The sequence below is a fragment of the Ctenopharyngodon idella genome, chromosome 3 (genome assembly GCF_019924925.1).
Source record: "Ctenopharyngodon idella isolate HZGC_01 chromosome 3, HZGC01, whole genome shotgun sequence".
Lineage (NCBI taxonomy): Eukaryota > Metazoa > Chordata > Actinopteri > Cypriniformes > Xenocyprididae > Ctenopharyngodon > Ctenopharyngodon idella.
In genome coordinates this window covers 48,841,115-48,864,961 of record NC_067222.1, presented here as the reverse complement: position 1 = coordinate 48,864,961, position 23,847 = coordinate 48,841,115, and the positions used below count along the sequence as shown (strand labels likewise).

The window sequence follows — 23,847 nt, the reverse complement described above, 5'->3', positions numbered from 1 at the left end:
AGAAGCACTGTATCAATTCATAAATATTAATATAGTAATGAATGCACTGAAAAGTCCTCAAGCTACTTTTATACGCTTTGTGTCAGATATCAATGCTGAGAGACATAGAGTATAAGGGGCCGTTCACATTTTGCGTCTTTTGTGCGCTCAAATTTGTTATTTCAAATGTAGACGTGCAGCAAGTGCACTCATAATATAAGTGATGTGGTCGCGACATACATATGGTGCGGCTTTTCAGAATGCTGCAAGTGCATCACAGGTCATTTGACAAGAACCAATCGATCAGCTTCATCCTTTCCATAACAACATCGAAAGCTCAGCCGAGATGGACGATCAGCTGATCATAGCTGTACAGGGTGTTTTTTTTTTATTTTTCATCTCCATAAATATAGTAGAGCTAATGCAAGGGCTAGAAATCCATTTATCCTTTTCTGAAACTTCTTTGTCTTCATGGAGAACACGGCTCATGATTGCTTAGCAACGGCAGACGCCACAGGAGCACGAGCTCCTGAGTGCTTTCGAAAAGAGAAAGTTAAACGGTCGGCGTTTATAGTTTAAATATAAACACTGATGTCTACAGTAGCGATCAAAATAGTAATCACCTTTTGAAAACTGCACTTCAACTATCATTTACATTGTTTCTCAGCACAATATTACATTGTTTACAATGTGTTTGTCATTGAATCATTTATTCAAGAGAATGTAGTACTGTAATGTATGATGCTTCTGAAATAAAACTCAGAAAGATGTGATGAATTGTTTTTGTAAATATGACTCATCTTATAAATCATGTACAGTCTGTATAAGTGTATGATTCAACTTTTCCCCGTGGTCTAGTGTAAAAAAAAAAAAAAAATTTTTTTTTTTATTATTGTGATAGTATCGAATTGGGAGACAGGTAAATCGTCCCAGAACTACTATTCACATACTGACAGGCTTTATCTGCAGCAGCACCCAAAAACCTGCAGAAGAGTCAATTCAGTTCTTAACTAAATGTCTATTGCATTACAAAAATTATTGATGATAAAAAAAAAAGCTTAATTATTCTTCTAAAATTAGTTAGTTATTTAGATGTAACACTTTTCTTTGAACATTTAAATACAAATAAATGTGTTGACTTTGAACAGAGTAGATTTTAAATGATATGGATCTATGGTTGTTAGGAAATTAGTCCCGAAGCGTGCCTCATCCCAGTCCTCTTAATTAGCAATTGAATGAACAATCACTCAGCTCTGAGGGAGATTAAAAAGTCTCCTTTTTATTTAACTGCGTCAGAGATTATATAGAAAGAGTACAAGCGGTGAAGGATAGATTTAACCAATGAGAGAGAAAATACATCATATAGCTCATGGTATAGGAATGTGATACATATAGAAAAACAAGTCTAAATATGGTCATCTTCCGGCTAAGTACCCCTGCCTTCCTGGGGATCCAAGAAGACCCCTTCCATACTTGCGATACAAAAGGCAGGGACCATTACCTGTCTCCCCATTCGGCCCAGGAGCTTCATCCTTGCAGGGAAGTTGTTCCGGTACATAAAGAAAACCAAATGTTATAGTATAGAACATGTATTAGTATGTCCTGATACAAAACAAAAGGATTGAATGTATAACAAATTCAAACTTCTGGATGTTAGTCATTTACAATATCCAGCATCTTATAATAGTCCAGAAGGTATATAACAAATGCACTGCTGAAATGACAATTTAAGTGGTCTAAAACATAGGATTTGTTTTAGAATATTCTCGCTCCAGTACAGTAGGTGGCGGTGTGAAACTGTTCAGCTGGTTCAAAACCCTCCTGTAAAACCCACGAAGAAGAGGAAAACGAAAGAAAAACATCATCAGAAACTGATAACAGAGCTGACAGAAAACAAGCGCTGGGCGAAAAGAGTTTTGAATACTTATGAATTCTCTTCTTAGAGAACAAGACTGCAAGTAAGTTTTAATACATTCTCGATTACGGTTATTTGTAATTATTAGGAATTTGATATTGTATATGTAAGTGTGATTTAAATGTGAAGTTACAGAAGTGTTCTTATTATCATTGTTGTTTATTTTCCTGCTGCTCCGAACAGACGAAGAATCTTCCAGAAATTACAATCTTTTGAAGGCCACGGATGTTAAACATGAAGTTTATTGAGAAATGTTATTGAAAACGAGTATGTTTCTGAAGGTTTTCTCTTATTTTATCTACCGTTTTAGCCTGTTGTTTCTGTAATGCGAAATCGAAAGTATTTTTGAACCAGACATTTACAGACAGGAAGTACATGAATTAACGTGTTTTTTGTTTGTTTGTTTGTTTGTTTTTTGGTCAAAGAACAAATCTGCTGATATTAAATTGAATATTTCATTATGTTACATACATGCATACATTATATATATATATATATATATATATATATATAGCAATTATGATTAGTAGTTATATAGTATGACCATTATAATTCAGGTTACTTTTACTCAGTTATTTTAGGAAGTATTATAATCAACCATTATTGTGAACTTGAAGTAATAATTAAATAACACATGATTAAACTATTAATACAGATGGGGTAAATATGATTGTAAAATGATATTAAGCTGCAATAGTGTTCAGTTTTCACGGCACAGTGTAAATTTCTGTTCTCCAGTGAATTCATATTTAATCCATGAATCAGTTCAACTCATTAATCTGAAATGACAGACCATTCAGTTATTTTACATGGCAATATATTTGTTTGTAACTCACTTTCTTTTATTCATTGTTTTTGTTGTTGTTGGTAACTCAGCATTCGTCATTATTTGTAAAGTAAATATTATTGTAAAATCTTGTCATTTCCAGGTTGAGTGATTGATTGTGCTGATCTGTGTTCAGTGTCAGTTTATCTGAGTGAGGAAAGGACTCTCTCTCTAAGATGAGTCTCTCAGAGAAACACCGGTAACACAGCATCTGTTTTCACAGACATTTTAAACTTTTTGTGTTTTACTGTGAATAACAACTTTAGACATTGTTTTATATTTACAAATGTTTTGCACAACTTCGATTTTGAACTTCTTAAATTAACTCTGACATTGTCTATATAGCCCAGTTTGCTCTATAGACAATATCACAGTTAATAATTTGTTAATTACCTTCTAGACGTGACCACACAGAATTAATCCAAATACATGACTTTGGTTTTTAGATCATATAATTATTGACAGACATTAGGAAACAACTATACACTTAATTTAATTGAAGTTTGCTAACAAAACTGTGTTGCACAGACATTTCCGCTCTCCATTTTAGTCAATAAACAATAACATGACATGTTCTCTTAAACTAGAGTGAGGTATTTTTTTAAATCATCATCATATTTAATCTCGCTCGTGTACATTAAAGAAATCATTAAGCCAGTGTGAGCCAGTAAAATAAAATGATCGTTAACTATAAAACTGTAAATTGTGTGAGTGTGTGCATTTCTGTAGATAAAGACACGGATGTGTTTCAGACACAGTTTATCCTCCTTTACTAAAGTGTTTCTCTCTCTCTCTGTTGTTTGTGTCATTAGTGTAAAATCAGACTCACCTGAGTCCAGCTCTGTGTCTCTGAAGAGTGACTTGTCAAAAGAGAGAGGACCAGACTTTAGTGGGGAAAAACCATCATCAAATAAAAGGTATTTTGTGTTTAAATGACATTATAGGGTTGCATTATTTGTCCACAGTGGTGTATGTGATTGAACTTGACTGAATAAAACAATAAATCACAAACTCAATTCCTGGGAACCTTATGGAACTCATTCCAGTAACACAATTACACAGACGGCCACAAGGAGGCATAAATTCACTATGGAAAACCAAAGTCTTAAAGGGGTCCTTGATTATGATTTTACCTTTTTAAAGTACCCCTATTATGGATTTTTGAAAATTACCTTTCATGTAGTGAGTAACAGCTCTAGTGAATGAAAACACCCTGCAAAATTTTAAATCTGAAAGTGCACCGTATATAAAGTTATTGTCTCTCAAAAGTAAGAGTCAACTCTGAGTCAATTAAACAAGCTGTTTGTAAAACGAATCCCAAGCCATTTGTGACATCACAACGAAACATTAGCATATTGTCCGCCCACTTATTGTACACGCAGACGCCAGGGAAAATTCATTTTTTTCAACAATACCACAGCAGTACAATCTTTTGTTGTGTTCCTGTCATTTTACTGACAACTGCTTCTCAAACCTCGGGGAGATAAACACAGGATTCACAAAACGCTTGATCTTAAAATATGGATCAATGCCCACTTTATTTGGACCAGCTTGCTCCTCTGAATCTCAACATCTAAGTATAAATAATAATTGATGTTTATATTTTCTAGTGATTGTTCAAAATTTGTAGTTTTGTATGTTATGTTGTGTAACGTACACCCTAGTCTGTATGTCTCCTGCTAACCGGCTAACTCACGTTTCTTTAGTTCTGCTGTTTAGATGTGGGTCCAATATTGTCTAAAAATGTGTCGATTAATGCAGCTTGTTTGTCTTATTACTTGGAGTAATGATCAAGGATGGAGCACAACTTTTGTTTACAGAGTGTAATGCATTATCAGCTATTCACGTTTGTGCTCGGCTAATGTGGGAGTTTACAACATAGCTGTGGGCTCAGTTCTCTTACATACCTGTAAAACAAACTGTTTTTTCCTCTGCGTTTTTATTATTACAGTAGAGTGGAGCTCTATCTGTATTGTAATAGGATGTTAAGATGCTAGTCGGTGCTAACTAGTTGATGTATTCTCTCTGTAAACAGTAAACACCCATTGTAATGTCAAACAATGATATAGCCATTTTTTACTTTGTTAATAGTTGTGGCGAAAAAGTCTGTACACATCTGGCCTAAATATTTATCTATTACAGTGACGCTGTTGACACTTACCATAGAGAAAGGTCGTACTCCAGTCATGATTGCAAATCAGTTTCTGGTTGATCGACAACTTCAGATGTTTCATCGTCGGACTCGAATTGAAATGGTAAAATCAATGCCATCTTTTCTGTCCATACATTGTATATAGTGTCTTGCGAATTGATAGCTGTCATTCAGTTATGGCAATGGGCGTTTTGTTTCCGGCAATGAGCGCAGTAGACCAATCACAAAGGATTGGGCCATCTGACCAATCAGAGCAGTGTAGGCTCACGGAAAGGAGGGGTTTAGAGAGACTGGTTCTTCAGACTGCTTCTAATGAATCATTTACGAATAATTGAGAACTGAGTTGAAATTAAAAGCATATTATGAGAAAACAAAAGTGTTTTTTGACCTTGAATGCATGTAAAACTGTTGTAGGAGACTCCCAAAACAATATTAGGAACGTTAAAAGAGGCATAATAGGGGCACTGTTACTTTAGTTAGTGTGTAATGTTGCTGTTTGATCATAAACATCTGCAAAGTTACGATGCTTAAAGTTCAATGCAAAGGGAGATATTTTCTTTTACAGAAATCGCTTTTTAATGGCTGGTAGAGACCACAACAAGCTTCTTCCCGGGTTAGTGACATCACTTACCCCAACATTTACCTAAACCCCACCCCCGAGAACACACAACAAAGGGGGCGAGGCCATGTTGGGCTGCTTTAGAGATGAGGAAGAGGAGTTGTAGTAGAGTGTTGTTGACATGCTGTCATTTTACACCGGACTGCTTCACAAACGAGGGTCAATTCAACACTGGATTTGCACAAAAGATTAACATGACGGCACATGCTAGTCGATGAGTTGAATGAACTCCACAGCAACTAGGCAAGGCAATTTTATTTGTATGGCACATTTCATACACAATGGTAATTCAAAGTGCTTTACATAAAGAAGAACTAAATACATAAGAATAAAAATGGAATGCATAAGAAATAAAAATAACAGTAAAAACAAAGAATACCACTATCTGGATGGAAGAGTTAGAAAGTTTCAGGGAGTTTTTTGTTGTCCGTCAGAGCTGATCTAAACGGATCTTTCTCACACTGGAGGGATAACTGTACTCAACTTTTTTTGTCCGTCAGAGCTGATCAAAAAGGATCTATCCATCAGAGCGGATCTAAATGGATCTTCTTCACGCAGAGGGATAACTGTAAAAATATTTATATTTGTCAGGTAGCTGTGCCTTTAAGTAGTATCCTTACAGACAAATCTTCCTGGACTAACTCTATCCAGAGCTCCATCCAGGGATAAGTCTACTAAACTTTATTGTCTATCAGAGCGGATCTAAATGGATCTTCCTCACGCGGAGGGATAACTGTAAAAATATTTGTCAGGTAGCTGTGCGTTTAAACAGTACCCTTACAGACAAATCTTCCTGGACTAACTCTGTCAGAGCTCCATCCAGGGATAACAAATGCTTACTTCCTAATTCTCCCAGCTCTTTCAACCAGACAGCAAGATTTAAAATGCATTAAAAGTCAGAAATAAAAAGATGATACATAAAAGATTGATATAAAATGCATTAAAAATGAAATAGAACAAGAAAAATAATTAAAAGAATAAAAAGATAATACGTATAAAATAAAGTGCAAACAGTTCGGACATAGCACAGTGCTCAATCAGTAAATGCATAGATAAAAAGATATGTTTTGAGTCTGGATTTGAATGTGGCTACTGTTGGAGCACATCTGATCTCTTCTGGAAGCTGGTTCCAGCTGTGGCTGGCGTAACAGCTAAAAGCAGACTCTCCTTGCTTTGAGTGAACCCTTGGTATTTCTAAGTGACTTGATGATCTGAGTGATCTGTTAGGTTTATATTCTATGAGCATATCTGCAATGTATTGAGGTCCTAGGCCATTGAGTTAGTGATGTCCGTTTCGCAAACGAATCGTTCTTTTTAACCGGTTCTTTTTAGTGAACCGGTCGAACCAGTTAACCAAATCGGACTGAATCGTTCCAAACAGTTTGCGTCTCAAGTCAGCACTGATCCACAATATATATTATATATATATATATATTATTATTATTATTTTTTTTTTATATATAAAGTTACTCACTTTCAGACATTCCTGACAGTCCCTCTGACCCTAATTAAACTAATATCCCGGAGTATAGTTACTCCAGTAACTCAAACACACTGCATGAACAGACATGCTGTGCTGAGAGAACTGATGAGAACGAACAGCTGATACTGAGCATGCATGTACAACCGAATGTACGGTTCTCGAATCACCAGTACAGAACAGAGAACTGTTTCTTTCGGACACGTTTGATACTGAGAACCGATGAGCTGAGCATGCGTGTAATGTCTTCAGAAGGATGAACATAAAGTGTAACAATATAAAACATGTTGGAAACATGTTTATCACACAATTACTGTAGGCCTGTTATTTTAAAGATTGGAAACACGATGAATTAATTGTGAAACTGTCAAACCATACATTAATTTGTTTTAACAATAATGCATGATATTTTCAGGAACAGTTTATTTCATTTCTAAGTAAGATTAAATAAATCCTTAAATTTTTGCAAGGTGTTTAAAATGTTTATAATGTGTTAATCAAAATAGTAGAAATGTATTAAATAGACTCGATACATGCTTGCACTTTTTAGTTTTGTCAACAGCAGTTCTGAGCTCAGCACACATACTGCTACAGCGGTTCTCGAGTCACCAGTACAGAACCGAGAACCGTTTCTTTCGGACACGTTCGATACGGAGAACCGATGAGCTGGAGTTATGGAGCATGTGTGATAGAACCGTCTCTGAGTCTGAACCGAACTTTCGGACATGTTTGATACTGAGAACCGATAAGCTGGAGTTACTGGGCATGCGTGGTAGCACCGCGTCTGAACCGAACTGTTTCATTCGGACAACTGATGCTGTGCTGATGATACTATGAGCACGGGTGGACCGAGGACTTGAATGAGGGGGTGAATCTGGCGAAATACAAGTTTATTTAATAAAAAATAAAACGTAATGTTAAAATGTTGTTTGATAAAACTAGTTGCATTTGCATTTTCCATGAACATGCAACTGTTCAGTCAAAATGTCAATTAATTTTACTGTTTACTATTGTGTATGCACTACGCACGTTATATTTTAAGCTTTATGAGCTGGATGGTTTCTGTAAAACATTGATGAAGACTAGTTTATTTACTTTATATCTTTAAGACATATAAAACATTGTGTTTGCACACCATATGCCTGTATTGTGTGCTTTTGCAAAACGTAAATGCAAGAAATGTATCCAAGATGATAAAAATGACGATTATTATTTAACTGAAGTTATGATGTATTTTCATGCACCTGGAAGATAGAAATGACATCATTACGTAAGGACGTAAAAGAACCGGTGATCCGGTTTTTTGAACCAGTTCATTGAAACGAACTGTCCAAAAGAACCGGTTTGTGAAAAAGAACTGGACTTCCCATCACTACATTGAGTATTGTAAATATATTTGTATATTTGTAAATCGTGAGAAAATTGCAATTTTAACCAAGGCTCCGGGACGTGTGAGGAGTTGCCTGTCAACTGCGTCATACCCACGTTACCCTCGGTTTCTGGTTTTGTTTTGTAAAAACCATGGAAACACCAAAGACGCTTTAAAATATCATGTGTTTTAATAGACAAGTGAACAACTGTTTGGTTACGTTTATAGACAGAAAACGAATTATTGTTATATAGCTCAACACGTTTAGTCTTACTGTTATTTTTTGCGAGTACCATGCTTTACCATGCCTCAGAGAAAAACACTATTTTGTTGAGTAGCTAACATAGCATAATCAGATGCAACTTTATTTTTAATAACAGTAATACAGAATTTTCTCCATCATACAATACGTTTTAAAATGAATTGCATGCCATTTATCAACACAAGCCATCCAGCATTTAATGATATTCTAAAATCGATCTATCTTACTGCAGTGTGCAACAGTGTCTCACAGCAGCCGCCGAGCGAACGCACAGAGTAACGTTTTAACATAATTTTCAACACACTCAAATGTATCTAATATGATAAATAGAGCTGCGTTACCTCATACTCATGACCGGAAAAGCAGAAGCGGCACCGGCGACTGTGGCATAATAAAGGTTCTGCTGCTCGTGAGGCGTGTGTTGCGCAATCGCTCCAGCGGCCTCGTTCAGCTCCCACAACACTCGGTCCTGCTCTGCTTCATAATACAGTAACGTTGATAATAGCATCTATGAACATGATTTCTTCCTGAGTCCTATCCCGATTGTTTCCACCGTCCGTTGAGGTGAAGACCACATGTCCCAAGATTCCGTGCTCAAACTTGCCATCATCAAGCTACGCCTTTGTTTTGAATAGGCCTCTAGCGGACAAAATTTTTACATATTGCACCTTTAAAATCAATTCTAAATGCAACTGGAAGCCAGTGCAAGGACCCAAGGACTGGTGTGATATGTTCATATTTTCTGATTCTGCTGCTGTCTTATTGTCTTTTTGGGAAGGCCAGTGAGGAGTCCATTACAATAACTGCTGGTGATGAAAGCATGAACAAGTTTCTCTAAGTCTTGACTGGAGACAAAGCATCTAATTCTTGCAATATTTGGCAAGATGGCAATACATGGCTACTGAAACTCAGGTCTGACTCCAAAATCACACCAAGATTCCTGACTTGATTTTTAGTTGTTTGACCCCTAGAGTGAAGGTATGCGTTCACTTTGAGAACTTCATCTTTGTTTCCAAACGCAATGACTTCAGTTTTGTCTTTGTTTAACTGAAGGAAGTTTTGGCACATCCAATTTTTAATTTCATCAATGCATTGGCACAGGGAGTCAATGGGGCTGTAGTCGTTAGGTGATAGGGCTAGGTAAATCTGGGTGTCATCTGCATAGCTGTGATAGGCAATTTGGTTCTTTCTCATTATTTGGCTCAGTGGCAGCATATAAAGGTTGAACAGGAGGGGTGCAAGTATTGAAACTTGAGGGACTCCGCATGTCATGGATGTCCACTCAGACTTATGGTCACCGTTACTCACACAATAACCTCTCCCTTCTAAGTATGACCTGAACCATTTAAGGACCATCCCAGAAACTACATAAACTACATAAATTTATGCACTAACCATTCAGAAACATCCAGTTTCATTCTAAGAGTTGTAACTTCTTCCTGAGTCTCTCCATCAGTGTCCGACTCCGGTTTGAAAAATGTAAGGCTGAACACCGTTACTGACAGTCCTCATTTTGGCTGCGTGAGATTCTCCAGCTTTGTTGTTGTTGAGCAACCGAAGCGTGAGCTGTTAAAGCTCCGCCCTCTTCTGGAAAGGGGGCCGGGAGCAGCAGCTCATTTGCATTTAAAGGGACACCCACAAAAACGGCGTGTTTTTGCTCACACCCAAATAAGAGCAAATTTGAAATTTTTATCTGAAACTTCAGACACATTCTGGGGACACCAGAGACTTATATTACATCTTGTGAAAAAGGGGCATAATAGGTCAGCTTTAAATGGACAAATGCACAACTACACTGCATTGCTGATTGCTGTTTGCAACATTATACCTTTTCAAATAAAACCAAAGTATCTCCTAAAGTGTTTATTTTCTCTGTTTATTGTGTCATTAGTGTCAGATCAGGCACACATGTGTCCAGCTCTGTGTCTCTGAAGAGCGACTGCTCAAAAGAGAGAGGACCAGACTTCAGTGATAGAAAACCATCGTCCAATAAAAGGTGTTTCATGTGTTTCTAATTTTTGGTCACATGTTGAAGGTTAAAAAGTTGTATCATTGAATACCAATCAATACCAAACATTTTTAGATCAAATATTTATTAGAAAATTAACAGGTAATGCTTTTCTCTCTTTCTGTAATATTTTGCTTGTAAAATCAGAATTTTATTTAATTGATTACAGGCTTCAGTATGAGACATTAGATTCAGACGTTCAGACTCAAAGGAGCCACAGGAGTTTCAAAGACAATCTCCTGTGGATCTTCCAGGTAGAAAAACACATTTTCATAAATGTTTAATATTTATAACAAACAAATATGTTATTGAACAAAAAAAATAATAATTTGATTTCTCTTGATTACTTATTTTTCCTTTTAAGCATACATAAATTTTCCTATTTGTTAAAAATAACAACTGGTTAGTATGTCAGTCTTTTAGCTGGATTTTTTATTTTTACAGATTATAATTATTAAATAAATAGTGTTGACCAAATGTAGATGTACAATTTGGTGTTATTTTGTCTTTTTCTTAATTATGTTTGCAGGATCTTGAGAGCAAAATAATATTTTTTCTGAAGAAAGAGCTGAAAAAGTTTAAGAAAATATTGCAAAATGAGAACACACAAAACTTTGTGAAGGACTTTAATGAGAATAGATGCAGTATCAAAGCAGCAGCTCTTGATCTCACAACACATTACCTGAGAGAGATGAAGCAAGATGAAGCTGCTGATGCTCTAGAAAGTAAGAGACTCATGATCATCTGTCTGATTGACACTTAAAATTTAGGAGAGGAAATTAAGACTAAAACTATCTATTTTTTTGTTCCTGTGTTTAGATGAGCTGCTCTTCATTCATCAACTAAAATGTGGCCTAAAGAAGAAGTATCAATGTGTGTTTGAAGGAATTGCAAAGCAAGGTGACTCCATACTTCTGAATAACATCTACACAGATCTTTATATCACTCAGGGTGGCAGTGAACAGGTCAATACTGAACATGAGGTAAGACAGATTGAAGTTGCTTCAAGGCATCATGAATCTCAAGAGATACAGGTTAAATGCACAAATTTGTTTGAAGCACCTGAACAACACAAGGAGATCCGAACTGTACTGACAAAAGGAGTCGCTGGCATCGGAAAATCAGTCTCTGTGCAAAAGTTTGTTCTGGACTGGGCTGAAGGAAAAGAAAATCAAGATATCAGCTTCATATTTCCTCTTCCATTCAGAGAGATGAACTTAAAGGAGAAAGAAACACTAAGTTTGATGGACCTTATAACTCAATTTTTCCCAGAGACAAAAGGACTGAACCTTACAAAAAGGAATCAATTCAAAGTCCTGATCATCCTTGATGGATTGGACGAATGTCGCCTTCCTCTGAAGTTTGATTGTAATGAGACGTGGTGTGATGTATTGTCACCAGCCTCTCTGGATATTCTCCTAACGAACCTCATGAAGGGAAATCTGTTTCCTTCTGCTCTCATCTGGATCACCACCAGACCAGCAGTTGCCAGTAAGATTCCGCCTGACTGTATTGACCGACTGACAGAGATACGAGGATTCAATGATGCACAAAAGGAAGAGTACTTCAAAAAAAGATTCACGGATCAGAATCAGGCCAGCACAATCATTGATCATGTTAAAAAATCAAAGAGTCTCTTTATCATGTGCCACATCCCAGTCTTCTGCTGGATTTCAGCCACTGTTCTCCAGAACATTCTGGAGGAGAACAGAAATAATGATGTGAAAATCAATCAGGCTGATGAGATCTCTAAAACACTACAGGATTCAAATACTGAAGACAATCCCAAGACTCTGACACAAATGTACACACACTTTCTCCGCTTTCAGATCCAGCAGAGCCGCCGAAAGTATGATGGAGAATATGCAGCAGATGTTTCCTGGGATAAAGATGTCATCCTTTCACTGGGAAAACTGGCATTTCATCAGCTGGAAAGAAAAAATTTGATCTTCTATGACACAGACCTGGAAGCCTGTAGTATTGACGTCTATAAGGCATCAGTGTACTCTGGCATGTGTACCCAGATCTTTAAGGAGGAAATGGGGATCGTTCTTGGTACCATGTACTGCTTTGTTCACTTGAGCATTCAAGAGTTTATTGCAGCCCTTTATGCACATCTGTTTCTAGACATCAACAAGACAATTGTGTTCGTTCATGAGTCTACAGGACAGCAAAACAAAAATGAAACTCTGATTGATTTACTCAAGACTGCAGTGGACAAGGCGCTCAAGAGTGACAGTGGACACCTGGACCTTTTCCTTCGCTTCCTTCTCGGTCTGTCACTCCAGTCCAATCGACGACTCTTACGAGGTCTGTTAACACAGCAAAATGACAATGACCAGAGCAACAAGGAAATAGTTCAGTACATCAAGCAGAAACTAGAAGGTAATCTGCCTGCAGAGAGATCCATCAATCTGTTCTACTGTCTGAATGAACTGAACGACCAAACTCTGGTGAAAGAGATTCAGACCCACCTTAGCAAAGGAAGTCTCTCATCTGATGACCTTTCACCTGCCCAGTGGTCTGCTTTGGTCTTTGTGTTGTTGACATCAGAGAAAGAGCTGGAGGAGTTTGAGCTTCATAAATTCAAGAAATCAGATGAGTGTCTCATTAGATTATCAGCAGTCATCAAAACCTCTAGAAGAGCTCTGTAAGTCAATTAATTCGTTTTGTCATGTTTTGCTTTCATCTAAAATATATGGAATTATATATTAGCCCATACTCATACTTGAGGAAGAAAAAAAAAAATCTTTTATTCAGATGCTTAAACTGTGAGAAATTGTAATTTGGTACAGATGTTATTTATATTGCCAAAAAGTAAGATGAAATTCTCAAAGGTTGTAATATAAAACAATGAGATTTATATAACAGGTTACTTAAAGTACATATATATTATCAGTTGTCACTGTGTCTCCCAATAATTTGATATTATATATGCTTAGTTTTATGAGTAGTTCTGTATTTTTAATTGTGGTAAGCAAAACATAATGCAATACAATACGTAGATAATTGAGAGACTTACAAAAACATTTATCAAAAGCCTTTTGTATCATATTTGATGTACACTTTTTGAGCTGATCTTTCTACAAATTATTTTTTATCAATTTCAAATTCTTCTTTTTCATATAATTTTTAAATCATTTCAAATTTAGTAAATATTAAGTAAAATATAAATTTCATTTTAGCAGTTGTCATGGATGTGTTTTTACTATCTTTAAATGAATGATAGATCACCCAATGGCCACCCTGCTCTCTAAGATATCAGCATTGGCTCTCAGTTGACCACTATGAATAATCAAGGAAACTTAAATTGCTTTAATCCAGTAAATGTTAATCTTGAAATATTAATAACAAATAAAATTTCTTTGGTTCTTAGATTTTAGTAATCTCAGCTAAAAATGTTAATATTCAGGAAATACTAGTTTTTGAAAAGTAATGTTAGTTTAGCTCAGCCTCTTTGCTTTTTAACATTAACATTTTTAATATTTGTATATAGAAAAGTTGAATGTGTTTCATCTAATTCTGTAATGTGATTTATTTCCCTTGTAGGTTAAATGATTGTAACTTAACAGACAGAAGCTGTTCAGCTCTGGCTGAAGTTCTTGAATCAGAAACCAATCTGAAAGAGCTGATCATGAACAATAATAATCTGCAGGATTCAGGAGTGAAGCTGCTCTGCACTGGACTGAAGAATATAAAGTGTAAACTGGAGATACTGAGGTAAGTTGAGCCACAAGAGTCACACGATGAGAGTGAGGCACGTTGACTGACAGGATGATGCCAGAGGCAAAAACGCAAGAGAGCTTTTGATAATAACAGTTGCATTTTTTGTTTAATATAAATTAGATTGTCTTTGTTTTATTGTTGCTGTGTTTTTCATTAAAAAATGATAATGAAACACAAACTAAGCATTCGTTTTAAATTAAGGAGAAAATATCTTTCATTTATTTGTGTTAAGTGGGTAGACCAGTGGCCTGTTGCATGAAGCTAGTTGAACAAACTCTGAGTTTCAGAGTAGGTTTAGAGTTGACAAATCCAGATAGATCCAAACTGGTTAAGATTGGGATCAGATGTTGCACAACGCTCGGTATAAACTTTCTCTGTCAACTCAGGTTTAATCCAGAGTTTGCGATTAAATCTGAAGCGCGTGCACCTGAAAGTGTGACACGTGCAGCAAACAGCCAATCACACGGAACATACAGAGCGTCCGTTCGATTCACTTCTCACGAGAGAGCCGTGCAATTCACTTCTCTTCTGAAGATTAAGAGATTGTTATGAAAAATAACATGAAATTAAATGCATTTACAAGGCAGGAATAAGAACTGCTGCAGTGAAAGTTTGAGAAGGCAGCTGAAAGAAAATATCTGACTATGTCAATGCATGTGAATCAAAGAAATATGCCTAATAATTTATAATGTAATAATTTATATTAGATTCACAAAGAGCTCAAATGAATACACATAACCTTAATTTGTTTAAAAGCTAAAATAAAATAAAAAATATATTGATGCATGTATTATATTTATATCAATTTAAAAGCAAAGTTAAATATTAATTGTCAAATAATATAATAGTTATATGAATATACTATTATATGAATTATACATAATTAATTCATATAATATAAATATAATAAATAATTAGCAGAAAAAAGATGAGCAATTTTGTCTCTAAAATGTTTTCACTATAAACTGATTTAATTTGGAGGGAGAGATACAGGGGGAGTGGCTTTATTGCATCAGATACATGTCACTTTACTCACAGCTGATTGGTCCAGTTTGGGTTTGCGATCTCTAACCCAGAATAAAACCTGCTCCGGAGCAGGTTAGCCGGGTAGCGTAAGTTACCATACCAATGAAACCCACTAAAAACCAATCCACCTTCATAAGCCCGAAAAACCAGAGTTTACAGAGTTTAATCTTGAACTTACCTGGGTAGAAACTGAAACCGGCTTTGTGCAACAGGCCACATGTCATCAGTCTTATTTGTTTTGTTGATAAACGTTTGGTGTTTATTATTAGTGAGTTTATCATTGTGTTATTTTATTGTTGTTGTATTTTTTCATTGAGTAATATTGAAATGACATTAAGCACTAGTTTTGTTCAAAGAAAAGGAAAGATCTAATGTTAAAGAACCAATTAAAAAAAACAAAAAAAAACAAACAAAAAAAACAACGTAAAGTACAGGCCTGAGAAAAGAGCTACAGATCCTGAGCATCATTGACATATCTTTTCTTTTAAAATACGAGGTGTAATCGGTAACACCGTTGTTGTCACAAGTTTAATTTGTGAGAAAATTTTCTCACTGTCACATCACTTGTGTATAGCCTAGACGCTTAAGTAAAATGTTGACAAACATACTCTCTCTCTCTCTCTCTCTCTCTCTCTCTCTCTCTCTCTCTCTCTGCTCTCTCTCTCTCTCTTTGTAATAACTGTAGAAATGGTTGTTAATTCTTAATGTTTGCTACAGACATGTTACAGGTTTACTGTAGAGCACATAGTAATGTTAAAGGCTTCTTAGAGTACCATTACACTTGGTTGGAGAATCAAGAAGGTCGTGTTAATTTATTATAGATTGCAAACAGTGCTTAGTTGGAGACCCAGTGTAATTATACAATACAGCATTTTTTTTTTTTTTTTCTTGGGCTGTACCCTCAGCACCCCTACTTCCCACAGTACTGAATGTAATGCAAATGCAGGGGATTATCATATTTTTAGGATAAAGTATTTTCTATAGATATGTATTTTAGTTCTTGTGTAAACACTTAAATGGTGCTGGTTTTGTTCATAAAAATTGATAATTTAGTGATTTAATCATTATTTGAATACCTAGTGTTGAAACAGAATTCAGATGATTCTGTTAGAGTTGGATAATCTGCCACAGAAAGGAGGGCAAGATCTGGTAGATATCACTTATCTTAATAGTTTATGTGACAGGATTAATGTATTTTAGTGCTTTTGAGGGACCTGTGTATCTTTGATTCTGCTTTCAGCTTTGCAGCTAGTCTCGACTAAACACTTCCTGTAGTTTATGAGTGTTTTACACCACTGTGGAGGAATTTTGTCTCACTCCTCCTTGCAAAACTGCTTCAGCTCAGGGACATTTGTAGGCTTTCCAGCATGAGCTGTGTTTCAAGTCCTTCCACAAGTCTGGACTTTAATTAGGTCATTCCCAAACTTTAATTTTCCCATTTTTCAACCATTTTCAGGTTGCTTGTTGTGGATCATTCAGATTAAAGACTTAAACTGTACACACCTGTACAGTTTTTGATAATTGAAACCTTGAAAGTGATGTTGCTCTCTAACATATTACAGTTCTCTGTGCCTTTTGACTCCATATTCAGTTGTCAGTTTTCTATCTTTCAACTATCTTTCAATACATTTGTACAAAGAACAAAATAAAATTCACTTTAAGGATTTATATTGTTCAGGTTTAACTGATTAATCAGCTGAATGTTTTCATTACTGTTCTAGACTCTCTAACTGCAGTGTAACAGAAGAAGGTTATAAAGCTCTGGCTTCAGCTCTGAGATCAAACCCTTCACACCTGATAGAGCTGGATCTCACAGAAAATGATCCTGGACAATCAGGAATGAAGGAGCTCAATGATTTACTACAGGATCCAAACTGTCAACTGAAGACACTGAGGTGAGACGGGATGAAATCATACAAGTTTAGTTATTTGCTGGCTAAATATTCATAACAAATGCATTATTTTCGTTATATAATGAGTTGGACAATTTGTTGCATCAAAATGATCAAGATCAGATCAGATGCTGTGGGTTCTTTCATGATGATGATAACCGTCAACACAGTTTAGTTGTGGTACAAGCTACAGGTCAAATAGACATTATGTGTCAGTGTATGTGCTGCTATTTGACCCACGATTATGGTATACCTTGACAATTAACATGCACAATTTTGTTTTTGTGCACACTTCTCATTAAAAATTCTAGATAACCTTTTAGTCAAATTGTTTTCTGAACACAATTGTTTTCCATCAAGCCCAGATTCACTGTTTCTCTACAGCAGGTCTATGAGTCTCCAGATGTTCACAAACATGCAGTTTCACAAACCAGTTTTCTCTACTGATGTTTCTCACTCCTCCTGCTTAAAAGCCAGAAGATCTTGAGGCCTTGATTTTCAGTATGAATACAGAGAGTGAAATTATGATCTAGTGAGCTTTTGCACTTCTGCTCTGTGGGACGTTTCTGTTCTTATGAGTTTGCTTTAGGACTGGGTGTCGCTCTAGTTTCTTTTAAATAACTCTATTACACTTTGTTTTCCAGTATTTTATTTGTGTATTTAAATGTTTAATGAAAAGTGTTACATCTAAATAACTAACTAGAGCTTGTCTTTAGAACTATAGTTAGAGTTTTTTATTTTTATTTTTTTATTTTAAGTTATTTTTGTAAACCAACACACATTTAGTTGAGAACTGAATTGTCTCTTCTGCAGGTTTTTGAGTCCTGCTGCAGATGAAGCCTGTCAGTATATGAATAGAGTTGTGGGTAAAAACCCGTTACTCCTGAGAGAGCTGAATCTGAGAGAACATGAACTAGAAGACACACGAGTGAATCAGATTGCTGCTCTACTGCAGGATAAACACTGTCGATTCAACACACTGACGTGAGTATTGTTCATTTATTAAAAATATTACATTACTTTTAATTAGCTATGCACCGTTTGACCGGCCAATTGGCCGATTTTCTGCATGACCGGCCAGGATCGGTGACCAGCTGGACAGTCTCGCGTCTTTCTGATTCCGAGTCGATCCGTTTTGTTACCAGCGTCACAGGCAATAATGTCAGCTGCGCATTCTCCCTCTATTCTCTCAAACGGCGAAGTGACACCCACCTCCTCTCTCTCACTCGTCTCATTTGCTCCGGTTAAATTGTGCTTGTATTGTGCAAAATTTTTTGTCATTCCCGCATGTGGAGCTCACACCACAATGTGAGCTCCACACTATATTAGTGGAGCGCACAAATCGCTTCTCAACCTCAAACAGCTTGTGAGTCACAAGTACCAAAATGAGTGGCTTACTGCGCTTAAACGGTCAAAACTATGTCAAAATGCTCGTCTTGGTGAATATTCAGTTAAACACAGTCAGTTTTGGAACATTAAATAGTTGAGAAAGCAGGACTCGAAAATAAGGATTGCCCGATGGTCCGGGGCCAGTGTGAACGACGCTCAAAACAGTAGACGCAACTGTCACTTGCCCAGTCAGGTCTGTGCTGTAGGGTATGCGTATGTAACAGACGTAGGCTAGTAAGAGCTGTGCGTGTAAACCTCGCTCCCCGATCTCAAGAGATGCTCTAGCGAGCGTCCGACTCCCATGCGGAAGGGCCCGGGTTCGCGTCCCGCTTGGAGCGGGCAGGTGCGAACTGGAGGGGCTACACGTATATCGTCTGATATCGTAATTGTTGATTTAACTACCTGATATTACTGAGTGTATCTCTCACTTTACAAAAAACAAACAAAAACACACCCATTGAGTGCACGCATGCACTACGTGACGTAAAAGCAGTTTATTTCATTTGTTTATTGTTGTATTTATTTGTGCTATTTTAATTTAATTATTTGTTCCTATTTTATTATTTACTGTTTCTTGTCTAACAATATTTAAAATTTAATCTAGTAGCTTTTGGTGTCACCTAATTTATTAAGGTTACATGTATCAAAAACAATGAAAACAATAACTAGGCTTATTTTATAGGCCCCTTTTCTTTTCTTTTCTTTTCTTTTCTTTATTGTGGGGCCAGTGAAAATTTTTGCAGGGCAATTACAAATTTGAACCACTGGCCTGATCGGGCCAGCAGAAAATATCCTTAGCGTTGAACCCTGGAGAAAGAGAACGGATGTTGTGTAACAGTGTATTGGATCTGTGCATAAACTCTTAAAGGGACAGCACTAATATTCTTGCTGCTGTCTGTCATGTTAATCAAAGAACAAAAGAAAAAGAAAATCACTCTCTGCTCTAGACTGAACAAGTTTTATAACTTTAATTGTAAGCATTAATCTGTGCTTAATTTTTACAATGAAGACTATCCAGTGTTATTTTACATTTGATTACTTTAATTTGTGTAGTATTTCTAAACCTGAATAAAAACCTTCTTAACATGAAAAACTTAGTTTCATAGCTCTTTATTCTATTGCATTTATCTGTTGTTTGCAATTTGTTTTTGTTCTTATTTTATTACTGACTTTTTACTTGTTTTTTTTTTGTTGTTTTTTTTGTATGAAAATAAAACTCTGCCTTGAAGAAAAGTAGATTTTCGGTTGTATATGCTTTTAACTAGTTCTTAGAATTGGCAAAAATCTGTATCAGCAAAAATCTGTATCAGCAGATCACACTAACAAAAAAATCGGAAATCACAATTGGCTAAGAAAATTGAAATGAATGCATCTTTACTTTTAATTGTAATTTTACTGTATCTGATAATAATATTTCCTCACTTGTTTGAGTCAGAGCAGTTTTTTCTTAGGGTCACACAGAGCCACAACAATGTAAAGTAATACAATTAAACAGGCAATTAAAAACACACAATTAAAATGTGACATCAAGCTTTAAATATTTGACTAAGACAGACAGTTTGATCATGGGTCAATAATTATTTCAGTTACTGTAGAGGGAGATCAATGGTTTTCTTCCAGAGCTTAGAAAACTCTTCAAATAAGTGATAGATTGAAAAAACAGCTGCACTATAAACGCACAGATGTCTTTCTTAACTTTCACAGGTTAATTCTGTGTAAATTAAATATAAGTGTGTATATATTGATCAGTCTTTTTGTTTAGTGTTCAATGTTCAATTTATTTATAAAGCACACATTAATACAACAACTGTTGACCACAGTGCTGTACATGGGACAAAGCAAAATAACAATAAAATCACATTCAGATTCAGTACAACACAGACATAAAACCTTAAATTCAATGAGGCATTAATAAAAACCCATTACACCACTAACACAACACTCGTGTATGATCAAACTCCACAGTAAAAAAAAAAAAAAAAGATTTTAAATGTCATTTAAACTCTCTAAGAGTGGAGCACTGCCAGATATAAAGAGGTAGACCACTCCACAGCCTATTAGCGGCGGCTGCAAAGGAGCGGCCTCCTCTCATTTTCCGGTACGTCCGCGGGACCGCTAGGAGATTTTAATTACTCAGAGTGTAACGTTCTCTGTGTTTTTTTTCACCTGAATCAGATCAGCTATATATGTTGGAGCTGTACCATGTTAGGCTTTAAAAATAAATAATAGTATCTTAAAATTAATCCTATAGGAAATCGGCAGCCAACGTAGTTCTCTTAAAACTGGAGTAATGTGCTCATTTTTCCGAGTGCCTCGCGGCCGCATTTTGGACCAGCTGTAATCTGTCTAAACTTTTGTGTTGAACACCATAGTACAGTGCATTACCATAGTTTAATCTTGTGAAAATAAAAGCATGAATAACCTTTTCTAAGTCCTTCTGTGATACAAAAGGCTTAATTTTAGAGATTAGTCTCAACTGGAAAAAAATAATTTTGACGACTTAATTTATCTGTTTATCTAATTTCAATGCACTATCGCGTCCAAAAAGGGGATAGTGTACCCAACTCAATTTTGGATGTCAACAGACTCAGAAGGGCCAAATAAAATCAGTTCGGTCTTTGATTCATTTAGACACAGAAAATTAGCAGACATCCACATCTTAATCTCCCCAAAACATTCTACCTGTCTTTCTATAGCGATAGAGGCAGTTGTCTTCAAAGGTAGATACAACTGGGTGTCATCTGCGTAACAGTGAAAATACACACCATATTTACTCATGATCTGACCTAATGGAAGCATATAAAGTGGAAAAAAAGAAAGACTGGTGCTAAAATAGATCCTGAAGACGACATACATTCTCTCATCTGAACAGAGAAACTTCTGTTTTGGAAATAAGACTTAATCCAATTTAAGGTATTTCCTCGAATACCTACACAATTTTCTAAGCGTGCGATCAAAATATGATGGTCAGTTTTATCAAATGCCACTGTAAGATCTAACAGCAGAAGTAGAGTCACATCACCAGAATCTACAGCCATAAAAATGTCATTAAATACTTTCATCTATTTACTTTCATTAAATAGATTCTGTACTATGTTGTTTTTTAAACCCCGACTGAAAAACTTCACCAATAGTATTATCAGTAAGAAGAGACTCAAGTTGATTATAAACAGTTTTCTCCAAAATATTTGCTAAAAAAGGAAGCTTTGAGATTGGTCTATAATTGCACAGCATACTCTTATCCAGATTTGATTTCTTCAACAAAGGCTGCACTATAGCATGTTTACAGTCAGTTGGAACAATTCCAGACAGTAAACTCTTATTAATTATTGATAATACAAAAGGACCAATCAACTCAATAACCTGCTTTAATATCGTAGTTGGAACAATATCTTGAGGAGAGACTGTAAAGGAGAGCTTATGTAAAATATCTAAAAGAAATGAGCTCAAAATCAGAAAACACAGCATGAGTTACAGGTATATCCATAGGCACATATGAACACTGTTGAACATGACTGTTGAATGTTATACACCAGCAATCAGTAAACATGATCACAAAGTTGTTTTGAACTCTTTCCCCACCATTGATGTAAATTTCCATAATTTGTTAGAAAACGCTTCCCCGTTAAATTAAACTGCATATAATTCAAAACTGCCAAATGTTGAACAATCCGAGGATATCTGATCCACTCATAGGCGCTCTGGCCCACCTCTTCCAAGCGGGCCAAGGACGGCTAAATGAACTGCGCCCGGGCACGGAATGGAGCGATCGCACTTGTCAAACAAACCGGGCTTTGGGTGTTAAACGTGCTCGGGCACGGTTCAGAGTGAGTACACCCTAACATGTAGAAGAAATAAAGCACAACTACAACTGTGGAGTGAGGATGGATCCAGACTTGGATTGTAACTCAAATGCTCCTGTCTTGGTTTGTTCATTTATATCATTAAGTTTCCATGTTTTTGCTGGTTTATTAGTGACTGTATGACATTTATTCATGATTCATTTAAATTACACATGAACTGAACATGGATTTGAGTCATTTTCTCTTTCTGTCTTCAGTCTGAATAGATGCAGTATTATAGAGAAACAGTGTGTCATCCTGACTTCAGCTCTGAAATCAAACCCGTCACACCTGAGAGAGCTGAACCTCAGTGAGAATAAACTAGGAGACTCTGGAGTGAAGCACTTATGTGACGTACTGATGGATTCACACTGTAAACTGGAGAGATTGAGGTCAGTAACATTCACATTAGGCATGTGACGGTATCAAATTTTTATGCTGCGATAATTGCTGAAGCTTTTATCACGGTATATTATCACGATATTGAAATAAGTTGCAAAAAGGGTTGTCATAGTATAACAGGTTTAAGAACTCTTTGTCTTATAACAAAAAGAGCTCTGATCATTTTAATACAATAACACAATACACAAAATATAAAGTAAAATGTTTTGAACAGATTAAAGTGCAAAAGACTTAAAAAACAAAAACAACAGGTAGCACTTTACAATAAGGTCTCGTTATTTAATGAACAGCCCTCTTGCACTTTAATAAACATAAAAAATACACCACAAGACCATCATATCTCACAGGTCAGTGCCAGAAATTTCCTCAACAAATTATATGCAATGAGTTGATTTTTTTACTATTGCGAAGTGAGAGGAATGAAGACCGCTCCTCTTTCGCATGCGCGGATACGCTGTTGCTGCTGGAAAAGAGAACTTCTCTTCTGGGCTTTTCGGGGAAAGTCAACTCGTAGTCGAGTAGTAGAGCATTGGACAGCGAACAAATACGGGCTACTGAGATGTGTGTGTCCTGCAGTTCTAAAACACTTATTTTTTTACTTACATTTATAGGCTATAATTTATCATATAAGTGCATATGTCCCATCTATTTGAATAGCCTACTGTTACAGTGAAATATTACAGTGATGGCAGGAAAAAAAAAAAAAAAAAAAAAAAAAAAAAAAAAAACTCTTGAAACTGCATTTAAAATTGATTACTTTTTATTAAATCGTTCCTTTGTAAATGAATTAAGGACCTGTTGATCACTTTTTATTAAAATGTTTCTTTGTAGCCTGCTATGTAGCCTGCTAAAAATGTGAGAACATTGTTAGGCTGTTAATTCGTTCTTATGATTTGAAAAACGAAGAAACAAAAATAGGCTAAAAAGGTAGACACAATTTAACTACAGTGCAATTAAAAT

General features: G+C 35.9%; 1 protein-coding gene across 15 annotated transcripts in view; it reads left to right on the top strand.

Moving 5' to 3' along the window:
- Window positions 1-1,802: 1,802 nt before the first annotated feature.
- Window positions 1,803-23,847, top strand: part of LOC127508722 (NACHT, LRR and PYD domains-containing protein 12-like) — a 39,702-nt gene continuing 17,657 nt past the window's right edge. For 13 of the 15 annotated variants that reach the window (XR_007928875.1, XM_051886991.1, XM_051886989.1 and 10 more), the window contains exons 1-11: window positions 1,803-1,937; window positions 2,824-2,919; window positions 3,533-3,637; window positions 10,494-10,598; window positions 10,780-10,864; window positions 11,140-11,335; window positions 11,430-13,260; window positions 14,160-14,330; window positions 17,084-17,257; window positions 18,068-18,238; window positions 22,704-22,877. Coding sequence is in view for 14 of the 15 variants with exons in the window: in XM_051886991.1 (XP_051742951.1) it covers window positions 2,897-2,919; window positions 3,533-3,637; window positions 10,494-10,598; window positions 10,780-10,864; window positions 11,140-11,335; window positions 11,430-13,260; window positions 14,160-14,330; window positions 17,084-17,257; window positions 18,068-18,238; window positions 22,704-22,877 (3,035 nt within the window). In the remaining variant the exon portion in view is untranslated. Of the gene's footprint in view, window positions 1,938-2,077; window positions 2,162-2,823; window positions 2,920-3,532; window positions 3,638-10,493; window positions 10,599-10,779; window positions 10,865-11,139; window positions 11,336-11,429; window positions 13,261-14,159; window positions 14,331-17,083; window positions 17,258-18,067; window positions 18,239-22,703; window positions 22,878-23,847 lie in introns of all 15 variants that reach the window. The other 2 variants (XM_051886979.1, XM_051886983.1) reach the window with 2 other exon arrangements.